At 39.8% G+C, this 12048-nt stretch overlaps 1 protein-coding gene across 4 annotated transcripts in view; it reads right to left on the reverse strand.

Annotated features, from left to right (window-relative positions):
- Positions 1-255: 255 nt before the first annotated feature.
- LOC148018034 (uncharacterized) overlaps positions 256-12048 on the reverse strand; it is a 35925-nt gene continuing 24132 nt past the window's right edge. The window contains exons 4-7 of one of the 4 annotated variants that reach the window (XM_087661170.1): positions 1292-1399; positions 953-1007; positions 751-820; positions 256-618 (exon numbers count right to left, since the gene is read on the reverse strand). In XM_087661170.1, coding sequence (XP_087517296.1) covers positions 761-820; positions 953-1007; positions 1292-1399 — 223 coding nt within the window. In that variant the 3' untranslated portion in view covers positions 256-618; positions 751-760. Of the gene's footprint in view, positions 624-705; positions 821-952; positions 1008-1291; positions 1400-12048 lie in introns of all 4 variants that reach the window. The other 3 variants (XM_087661169.1, XR_015687619.1, XR_015687618.1) reach the window with 3 other exon arrangements.

Genomic DNA, 12048 nt, shown 5'->3' on the forward strand with positions numbered 1-12048 from the left:
ACAAGAGGTCTAGTCAAGGAAGTTAAAATAGAAGTATTTTGACATTTATCTTTCTCAAGGTGGAAGTCTTTGGGCCTAGGCTTTTCAGTTCCACCATAGGTTTTTTCCTTGTCTTCGTGTGTCAAAACGTACGAGCATGGAAGTACAATTGGCAAGTCCGAAGCCTTAACCATTAAGCGACACTATTATTTTCTTTAAGTCATAAAGACAAATTTAGAATAGATGAATAGAATGCATAGATCATAGTCATAACCTTCAGTAACACACAGCAATGGAATCTAAAATCGTGGCATGTTCTTCCAATTAAACATTTTTGTCCCTGGTAATATACATGGTTTAGAAACCCAAATTACAATGTATGATTGGTATGTCATGCAAAAGATATGTGAAGAATGTCCAATATGATTCAACCAACCAAATGAGTACAATTCCAACTATGGTTCACTCCGTGTGATAGTCCAACCTCTCAAGAGATCTGCCACTAACCTCATGACCCAAGAGGAACGACTCCATGGCATTGTCGGCTATGTCTCTTCAGAAAATCGGTGCCTCTTGGATCCTTAACAGCCTGTCTGCCCATATCATGCTCATATATTCCCTATGAATATACTTGTATTGCTGTGCTGAAAGCAGCATCAATCAGGGATGAATTGAAATGACTCTTATATGAGATGACTTGAGAACATGCTATATTTAGACACTTACCCAAATGAAAAGGCTGGCTTAATAAAACAAGTCATGAGTCCTTACTGTATAGCTGCTAGATGTGTATCTTGGTTTCCTGAGATAGATTCAAAATTTCTCTTATTCCTTCGCCAACCTGAAAAGAAGTTGAGCATGTATGAGTGGTGAATTTCAACTGGATAATCACAAGCAGCAACAACAACTGCGACTTGAATGAATATACAGGGCACAAACATTCGGATATCAGTCACGAGGGGAAACAGTTTACCAGCTTTATTTGAGCCTTGATATTGGCAATTTGATGTGTAAGCTCCTCTACTTGCCTGTGACGCCAGACCAGTCACATAACAAACTCGTAACTGAAAATCATGCAAATGACTGCATGCAGCAACAGCATGCAAATTTACATAAACAAATAGAGTGCATGCAAATATGTCTGTGGACACACAGAAATGTTAAATGCACAAGTGCACACATACATGGGTGCAATTATATATTAAATTCAACTTTAGACAATGGACAAAATATTGCATCAAAATACATCAAGTGTGAGCACATACATACGGCATGCATGAATGCACGAGTGCTTATGCCTGGGAATTATGACCTGGATAGCCTTTCTTGCTTTACTGTAATAAACTGCAGGGCTTCAGACCAAGTAAACTCAACATGGAAACCAAGTCCTATATCCACGAAGATTTTGCTTGTATCAGACCTACAAAAGTAGAAGAAATTATCAATACAATGCTTCGCTACAGGATATACTGTGGTACTGGAATTGAAATGATGCTTCAGCAGCAGAATTTACTGTACAACTAGATTTAGACTCCCATACAGAGGGTCTCAATGTGTCATTTGAATGATTCCACTCTATTGCTCTTTTCAAATCTCTCTTGGCATGTTCTCATGGTGTCAATGGATGTGTGTGTGTGCACATATGATGCATGGTGAACCAGGTGTTCATGTGCAGGCATTCATGGGCCCTACAAAGTCAACACCCCACTTTTCAAAAGGTTGACATCCTATGACGGGTCAACTCCATCTTGTCCTTCACTTGGCGGACCTTGTACATAGCACTGCCACTCATCATGCTGCTTAACCTGAGGCAGCATTCTTGAAGAGCATGGGCAACCACAGTCGAGAATGGAGGACTTTCCTAGCAATGACACATGAGTGGTTATGCTTCATCTGAGAATGATGTGCATGTAGCTCTGTGCATGCACATATATATGCAAGCGTGATATGCACTCCATAATTTGATAGCTGGATTTGTTTCCCAATACATCTTAGGGCAAGTTACGACAGAAACCTCAAGAGCCAAATGCCACGTTACTACTTTCCCTAGTCGCCCTGTGTCAAGAAGTGGACTGGAGAGAGAGAGTATGCAGAAGAGAGAAAGAGAGTGACGAGGAGAGAGAGACTAGAATTGGAGAAAGAAATACAGGAAAGAGAAAGAAGCCATAGAAGCTGTGAGCAAGATGGGAGAGAAGGACAATAATGTATTAATGTGTCAAAAAGATAAGAAAAATTACATGTCCTCTCCTTTTATACCAATATCCGAGTGACATGGCATAGCATCAATATGTTCTCTCCTTTTATACCAATTTCAGTGTGACATGGCATAACATCAATATTATTTGCACATTAAATCTTTATTATTCCCAGCTTCTTACAATCCATCCCATCCCAAAGGTTTTTGCCCTCAAAAACAAACTTAAAAGACTAGAAAAAGATGGATAGAATAGAGTACAACTCTGTTTTACAACTTCACAAATGGAAAAATGAATGAAAAATGACTGATATATGGACTAAAATGAAAGAACAAGAGTGCTATATACATAATCAAGAATGCTTCAAAAGTATATGGAGTCATAAGATCTTCAACTGATAAACTCAAAATAAAATAGACAGCTTGCTGTGTAAACAAACCCTGTTGGACCAAATCTGCCATAACTTTTAGTAGAAGTGTCCAAATGAAGCATACCACATGTCAAAACATAGCTCTTGACGAGTACTTTGACTCTATGTAGGTGACTGAATTCTGAGAATTAGGCACAATAAAAACTGTTCTAAAACAGTGTGCTGTCCTGACCCGGTCTGCACCAAAACTAGCTCTATAATCAATAGGCTTCAACCATTAATGTATCCCTTTAGAAAGGAAACTCATCCAATATAAAATTAGGCTTCCAAGAAGCTTCCTCAAGTGGTAAACCTCTCCATTTGATAAAATATTCCATGATAGAACGAGATCGAAGCTTCTTCTCACACTAGCCTATGACAATCTCTGGGATGTACTGAATAAGACCTTCATCAATAGGTGGCAGCTTATCAACTGTATCAACTGAATCACCATAGAAAGGCTTGAGCTGACTAACATGGAAGACATTATGAATCTTTGTAGAAGAGGGCAGCTCCAACCTATATGCCAAGTCTCCAATGCGCTTTAGGATCCGCTAGGGACCATAAAATCTATGAGCAAGCTTGTTATTAGATCCATCTTTCAAAGTGGAATACCTAGACTTGGGCACCTTCAATAATCTCCTTCTTGGAACTCTAAAGGCCGTCTCTTCTCATCAGCATACATCTTCATTTGGTCTTGAGCTTTCCTCAAGTTTATCTTACATTGCTAAAGAAGGGTTTGCATTATTTCTAACACTTCTTTCCCATGAGGATTGATTCTTTCATTAAAGATGACTGTGAGCAAGGGCACCTTATAGCCATACATAGCCTCAAAGGATGAAACTCCAATGCTAGCATGAGAAGAGTTGTTGTAGACAAACTTAGCCAAGTGTAACCAAGAATCCCATGAATTTTGGACATCATAGCAAAAATAGCAAAGATAAGTCTCTGACCATTTATTTACCCTTTCTGTCTGTCCATCAGTTTGTAAATGATAGCCCATAGAAGGAGCCAATTTAATACCCATAGATTTAAATACCACCTGCCAAAATTTACTCATGAACTTTGAGTCTCTATCATGAACAATCACATGCGGTAATCCATGAAGTCTAAAGATCTGCTCCATGAACTGACTGGCCACTTAAGAGGCAGTAAACTAAGTCTTGGTTGGAATGAAATGGGCTGCCTTGATGAGTCTATCCACCACCACATATATACTATTTCATCCCTTCTTGGTAGTAGGCAAGCCAGTAATGAAATCCATGGTAATTTGCGTCCATTTGCCTGTACGAATGGGTAATGGCTGCAAGAAACCACCTGGCTTATAAGTGCTATCCTTATTCTATTGACAAGGCATACCCTTCATGACAAAGTCTTTGACATCTTTCCACAGCCCTTTCTAATAAAAACATTTGTTGATCCTATCATAGGTCTTGAAAACTCCAAGATGTCCAGCTAAAGGTGAAGAATGTAGTTCCTCCAAATTTTTCCTTGTAAAAAAAGAGGTAGAAGGAATGACAATCTTATCATTTAACCAAATAAGGCCATTTTTAAGCTAATAATGCGAGTTTTCTTCCATAAGACCTTGCTGTAATTTCTGAAAAATATGGCTGAGTTCTTCATTCAAAAGATAAGCCTCCTGTAGTTCTTCATTCCAATCACTATGTAGTTCAATCATTGCTGAAACTTTGCAAGCCCACATACGAGAAAGAAAATCAGCCACTATATTGTCTTTACCCCTCGTATGAGTTATGTCAAAGTCATAATTTTGCAGTGTAGCTACCCACCTACGCTTCTTAGAAGTAAGATTGGACTGGGTAAGGAAATACTTAAGAACCCTGTGATCACTCTGGACCCTGAATCGATTGCCATACAAATAATAGTGCCATTTCTTTATTGCATGCAAGATAGCCAACATCTCCTAGTCATAAACATTCATGGTCATTTCTTTATCTGTCAGCTTACGGCTTTCAAAGGCAATCACTCCATGCTCCTGTAACAAAACAGCACCAATGCCAGGACCACTGGCATCACACTGAATGGTAAATTCTTTGAAAAAGTCCGAGCATACTAAGATAGGAGCAGAAGTGCGGAGTTCCTTTAACTAGTTGAAGCTACTATCTGCAAGAGCATCCCAAAAGAAAGCCTCCTTCAACCTATCAATCAAAGGAGCTGCAATAGCCACATAATGCTTGATGAATCGGCGATAGAATAAAGATAGACCAAGAAATACTCTAAGAAAAGTAGTAGTAGGTGTTGGTCGATCTTTTATACATTGCACCTTCTTGGGATCAGCCTGTATCCCTTTTCCACTGACAATATGTCACAAGTAATCCACTTCACTCTGCATGAAAGAACATTTCTTCTCCTTAGCAAAAAGCCTATAATGTCTCAATATATCAAAAACCCTCCTCATATGTGCTAAGTGATCCTGTAAAGTCTTACTGTAAATCAAAATGTCATCAAAGAATACCAAGACAAATCGAAAGAGGAAAGGCTGCAAAATCTTATTCATCAGGCTCTAGAAGGTAGCTACAGTATTTGTAAGTCCAAATGGCATCACTAAGAAATGACAAAGCCCATGATCAGTTTTGAAAGCAGTCTTGACTTCATCACCCTCTCGCATGTGGATCTAATGATACCCTGACCTCAAATCAATCTTCGTAAAGAATCGAGCCCCCTTGAGCTCATCAAGCAAATCATCAATCCTGGATATCGGATACATGTTCTTCACTGTGATCTTATTAAGATCCCTATAGTCAATGCACATTCTGAACAATCCATCTTTCTTTTTTACTAACAAAACTGGAGATGCATAGGGTTCAATGAATCCTATCTCAAGAAACTCCTTGATTTGCTTAGTCACTTCCTCTCCCTCACATTTGGATAATCTGTAAGGTGGCTTATTGATTGGCTTTGAGTTAGGTTCCAAATCAATAGGGTGATCTTTTGTTCTCTTGGGAGACAATGAAGAAGGCACCTCAAACAAATCCCTATACTCCTCAAGAAGAGCTGTCAAGGCTAGATGACTTGCTGAATTATTGGGCTAATCTTCCATCTCTTTATTTAAATGCAAAACAAATATTTGTGAACTCCCTTTTGAGTTGTTGAATAGTGATAAGCTGAAAATTTGATCTACTAGGAATTCCCTGTAAATGGATGAGCTGTCCATTGAATATGAACTCCATATACAAGTGTGAGAAATCCATAGTGATTTTGCCTAATGTCATCAACCAATCACAACCGAGTACAATGTCTATAGGTCCCATTTCCAAAGTAATCAGGTTTACTTTTGCTTTAAAATTTTCAGCCAGCTATAAAGAAACCTGTGGGCATATTTGTGTGTTGATTTCTTCTTCAGCATTGGCCACTTGAACTCTAATGGGCTGCTGTAAATCAATGGGAATACAATTCAGCTTGTCTATAATGGACTTATTCACAAAACTATGTGTACTACCACTATCTATCAAAATAAACACTGCCTTTCCATGAATGTTACCCTTCATACGGAGTGTATTAGAGCTCTTAGAACCTGTCCATGCATCCATGGAAACGGAACAACTAGTGGCAGCAAATGGCTCATGATAAGTCCCACCTAGGTCGAAAGAAACACTCCCACCTGGATCAAAAGGAAAAGAGTCGACTGGATCATAAAAATACTCTTGCCCAACTTCTTCCTCAAGATCATCATTTTCAGCATTAGTTTCATCAATCTCATCTTCAAGATCCTCAAAGACTAACATACTCTAAAGCTCGGGTTTGACATTTTTGTATACACACTTTGTGGCATGATCAGGTGTATACTTTTCCCCACACTTGAAATATAAGCATTTTTCATTTCTTTCTTTGTAGAGATCCATAGGAATAGACTTAGAATTCATGTTGGCTGAAATGGATTTAGGCTTGGTGTCCCCTTGTTTGAAGTCAACTCTAGGACTGCTTGCTGTTCTGAAATTACTTTGAGGTCTTGAAGCATTGAACAGTGGATAAGTTGGCACTCTTAAGCCCCCATTTGGCACATGATTGCTGCCATAAATGTTACCAACTTGCCCCTTGTTTTAAAAAAGTCCTTGGCTGTCCAAAATCAGGCTGAAATGAAGATTCTCTTCTATATTTCCTTCCATAGCGCTCCGCAAGCTCAATAGCCTTAAAGAGAGAAGTAGGGTTTTGTGCCATGACATCAGCTGATAAAGATGGCTCTAAACCATACATGTACTTGTGAAGCTTTGCCTCATCACTGATGCTCTCTACATACATGGTGAGATTGAGAAATTGGTTAGTGTACTCTCTTACACTTAGGCCTCTTTGCTCCAAACCATACCATCTCTGTGCCAATTTCTCTTTTTCAAGAGGAGAGACAAATACTTCAGCCATAAGTGCCTTGAAAGCTTCCCAATTCTTTACAAGTATGTTTTCCCTTTTTATATACCTCCACCAAGTATGCATAAATCCCTCCAAATACAAAGAAGCAAAATGAATCTTCATGTCATCAGTTTTGGAAAATATGTCAAAGTAAGATTCTATCTTAGAGGCCCACTCCTCTAAATTAGATGGTGAAGATAACTGACCATTGAACTTGGCTAAAATAATCTTGTCTTTCAGCTATCTTTCATGGAATGGTTGCTGCCCCAAAATAGACTGATCATGAGTGCCAGGCATTGAACCCCCAAATTGAGATTAAAATCTCCCAATAGGTGGCTGAGAACCACTATGCAAACTTCCCGTTGATAGAGGACCCTTAGGAAGTTGAGTATTTAGCCCAAAATCTTAAGAGTTGGCTCCATTCAAACTGCCCAAATAGTCATCATGTCTTTGTGAAGTCTCACCTATTTCATATTAACTATTTGTGAAATCATTGAATCCACTAACTTCTCAATGGAAGACTTTGTTTGATCAGTAGATAAAACCATTTGCTCAACTCTTGATAATAGGTCCATTAGGACGTTATTGATGCCTTTGTTCATGTGCACACAAGGTATTATTAAGTGCACTGATTTCTCCATGTTGTTGAGGCTCTTCAAGGCTCTCTTGGGGTACATTCTCCAACATGGAATCTCTGATTTGCTGAGCATAATCATCCTGGACCTTATTTTTGCTTTTATACCATACCATAATAGTGCAGTCCTGCAATACCCCCTGTCAAAAAAATGACTATAACTTGGGTTAGGAAACTCTGATTCCAAAACTTTTTAGTTCAAATCAAAGCTAAGAATGCCCTCTTTGAGATGAGCTATAGCATGCTACAACAGGTTTAGGACAGAAAATTCTGCAACTCAATCTTTGAGTCTGAACTGTCTAGGCCTGCACCTTGTTTTAACCAGTGAATGCCCTATTTACACCCTGTAAGGTAAAATAGTAACCCCAAATGGCTACCAAACCCTGTAGAAGGCTGAGTAGGACCTATGGGTACCCTATAGTACCTGCACCTGTACTTCAGTAATGAAGTTTGTACCTATATGGACTTGTAAATGCCCTGCTCTGTTTTACCCTATTTTGATCCTGAAGATACTTGAGCCTTTGGAAACTCTTTAATCTTCAATTCTCCACTCGTTGTACCTGTGTGAGGGATAAAACGGTAGGACAAGCTCCCTATACAAGTTCCGAATCACCCGGAGGTGGGCAAAGTTCCCCCAGGTCAGTTGATTGCACCCTTTCGGGATCTTCGATAGTGAGGAAGGGTCACCTCTCTTTTGTCCCACTATCTCCCCCAACATCTACCTTTTCCTCGATGGGTATATCAACATAGGAATGGCATTCTATTCTAATCAACCAGCATGAAATGCATTTCTGAAATATTCATTCAGTCCCTTTCATGAGATGCAATTGGATGAATTCTTGAAAATTTGGATAGGATGAGGATCTTACCGATGCAAATCAATGACTCACTGATTGCATGTATTTACCCTTTTAAAATTTTTAGCTTGGACAAAAGAATTTAACCAAACAAATCAAGGTTATGCATCAAACTTGGCAAATGATTCCTATGATGAGATTATGATTGGATCAATGCGGCTGAAATTCAATGAAATGGCTGAGATTAATAGGAATAATACTAATCTCTAATATATTGATTAATTCAAAGAATTAATTGATCAATAATCTCTCATCAACAAGTGAAAAAGCATTAGCAAGTGGATTATTGAGAGATTTCAGAGATTAAGCAAGAGAAATACCTTGATTAAGCTTGAAGAGGATGATAGATGCCAGCTTCAATTCCATTAATGGAAGAATTCCCCATAATCCACCATGAATCCACCATAAAGCTTAAAATATCCATGAAATCAGTCCATATGAGCTCCAATATGATCAAATCCGTGAAGAATCAATGCCCCGAGCTTGCTTGAACACTTGAATACCAAAGTTTCAAGCCTCTTGAAGAAAAGCCCTAAAATAAACCTTCAATATGAGCTCCAATGTCCTCCATGAGCTGAAATCTTTGCAATTTGTTGAAGAATCCTCACTGAAATGGTATTACGGGCTGAATTGATAAAGAATCCTCAAGAAATTGTTGAAGAATGAAAGCTTGGGCTGAAGCTTTCATGGCTGCCCATGGACTGTTCACCTAGGGTTTCAAGAGAGAGAAAGGATGAAGAATATAGCCTCATTCGAGAGTCCACACATCAAAGAGTTGAAGTAAACAATGCCAAAGATCATTGAGAAGTATCAGTGCTGGAGATTAGCTGAAGATTGATGAAGAACAGGCTGAAAAAGATCAATGCAAATTTTGGGCTGCTGTCCTACACACGTGGCTGTTCATACAATCATGAAAATGGTGTTCAACCTGTAGCATTTGATGCCTAGAAGGCCATTATGCATGCCATTGTTGAAAAACAGCAAGGATCAGTGAAGAGAAGATCTCTCCTGAAAAACTCCATGGAAGCTTTGCCAAAGCTTGAAAAAAGAGGAAAGGAAGACCTCTTTTGAAAAGTAACCACTGTTTAACCCTAAACTAAGCCCGATTAACTCTCATTTAGCCTTGTTACCTCCAAATAACATGAAATTTTGATAACAACCTGCTACTTTAGCCTCCTGCCGCCATATCTAACCTTGGAGATCTCCAGAGGTAGTCTCTTACTAACTGTAGATGGTCTACAACCCTCCACTAGTCATTGTCTTTATCAAGTAATTGTTTGAAATTGATTTTTGATGGAGAAAATAGGACTGAAAATAGAAGGAAAAATGGATCAAAGACCAATGCTCTAAAACCACTTGTCAAGAAGTGGACTAGAGAGAGAGAAAGAGGAGAGAGAGAGAGAGTGCAAAAGGGAGAGAAAGACTGCAGGAAGAGAGAGAAAGAGAGTGACAAGGAGAGAGAAAGACAAGAAAGAGAAAGAAGCCATAGAAGCTGTGAGCAAGATGGGAGAGAAAGACAGTAATGTATTAATGTGTCAAAAAGATAAGAAAAATTACATATCCTCTCCTTTTATACCAATGTCAATGTGACATGGCATAACATCAATAGTATTTGCACACTAAATCCTTATTCTTCCTAGCTTCTTACACCCTGACCAACTATAATAGTAGTGACCATCAACGAAGATATCTACATGATGCTAAGTATTCCCACAACCCTTGCTGACCCACAAGAAGACTAAAAAATGGACTTTACCATATTTTTGTTCACTCTTAATCAGACCTTCATTGAGGGTGAAAAGTTACGGAGATTATCAACTTCTACCAAGGTCATAAACTAGTGCCTTCCAGAGAGCATAATACATTCGGGTAGCCCTCCAATTCAAAATTCACAAATGAAGAGACGAGAACATTGCCACATTGACATCGACTTGCATAGAAGACATTGCCACATTGACATCGACCATGGTGAATCACCATGGTCATATCTCTTGCTCTTCGAAAGGCTCACCAAAAAGGCCACAGGAACTCCTTCTCATAGCATGGGCAAACAAGTATCAGCCTATGACCTCCCTAATGTTTAAATGTCAATGCTCAATGAATATGAAAAAGCATCAAGTTATGCACCCTTCTTGATATGGGTTGTCATGACACAAGAACAAAAAGATCTTGATTCCTTTTTAATTAACTTGCATAAATAATTATTTGATGAACTTGTTGTCAGAGTGCAGCAATGTGGAAGCGTAGGACAAAGACTGAGAGAAAGTGAACACAAAGAGAAGAGAGAGAGAGAAAAGGAGACAATGTAATGCAGAAAATCTGCAATGTAGTAGGCTGTATAGGAATGCAGAAATATACACGAGTGCAGAGAAAATATCTACGTGTGTCTCCGCCTTGAGGACCTCGATCTCCATCAGCCCGAGCACAATCAGTCTTAGCAGACCAACTCTGACAGATCTCAAGATTAGAATGAATGTCCAAGAATGTGCCACAATCTGACTTTAAATAGTCAGTCAGGAAATAATGCCCAGCAGCAGGTCTGCTGCATTAAATGCAATCGACTGAATAAAATAATGCAGAAAACTGTCCAACTAAAGAAAATCATGGTCAAACCAAATGCATACATCCCCAATACATCCGGGTAGGAAGTAGACCGCATACGGGCATCAAATAGCTCCAATGGAATGAGGCATAAGCAACAAATGTCAGTGTCAGGGGTGCTGCCCTGTTTCCAGCACTGTTATGCAGTGAATGACAATTTCAAAACTGAGAATGATCAGCTCCCAACCTCAATGTCAAGCCAAAGCATCAAAATGACATCCAAAAATGGCTCAAATGCCCTCCAAATAGGCCAATGATGAGTGCTCCATGAGCAACAAAGCATTCAGCTGTAAAACGTGGAGGTCAAAGTCTGAAAATGGGCGCCATATTCAGCATGTTGAGGCCTGGAGTGCTGCTTTAGTCACGTGGCTGAATATTGAGTGTGGGGGGGCTCAATGATGGCCCAACGTAGGCACATACCAAGCCATGAAGGCCCAATGCAGCCAGCTGACGTGGCACTCTGCGTTGACGTGGCACTGTACTGCCTGTTGATGTGTCACCCTGCCGTACTCTGCTAATGTGGCACTATAGCCGTACTGCTGTCCAAGAAATGTATGTCTAACACCCCCTCTCAGATCCTGGACAGGCCAAAAGACTGAGGGATCTAGAATGCTGCCGAAGAAGAGCCTCGAGAAGTGCCTTCATGAACAAATCTGCAAGATTATCCTTCGTCTTGCAGTACTCCACATCAATGGTCCCATCTAGAAGCTTCCCTCGAATGAAGTGATACTGGATCTCAATGTGCTTCGTCCGGGCATGGAATACAGGATTCCGGACCAAGGCAATGCAACTCTCATTGTCACACCGCAGAAGAGTAGGACGAGTCTGGAGGCAGCCACGCTCCTCCAACAGTCTCTGAAGCCACACAACCTCACATGTGGTGGAAGACGCAGCCCGATACTCCGCCTCAGTAGAAGAAAGGGCTACGGTGGGCTGCTTCTTGCTACTCCAAGAGATAACACCGGTACCCAAGGTAAAACAATAGCCTGTAGTGGACCACCGTTGATCCAC

Source organism: Lygodium microphyllum, chromosome 21, assembly GCF_053477565.2.
Source record: "Lygodium microphyllum isolate KBCC chromosome 21, Lygodium_microphyllum_v1.1.10, whole genome shotgun sequence".
In the NCBI taxonomy this organism is placed as follows: domain Eukaryota; kingdom Viridiplantae; phylum Streptophyta; class Polypodiopsida; order Schizaeales; family Lygodiaceae; genus Lygodium; species Lygodium microphyllum.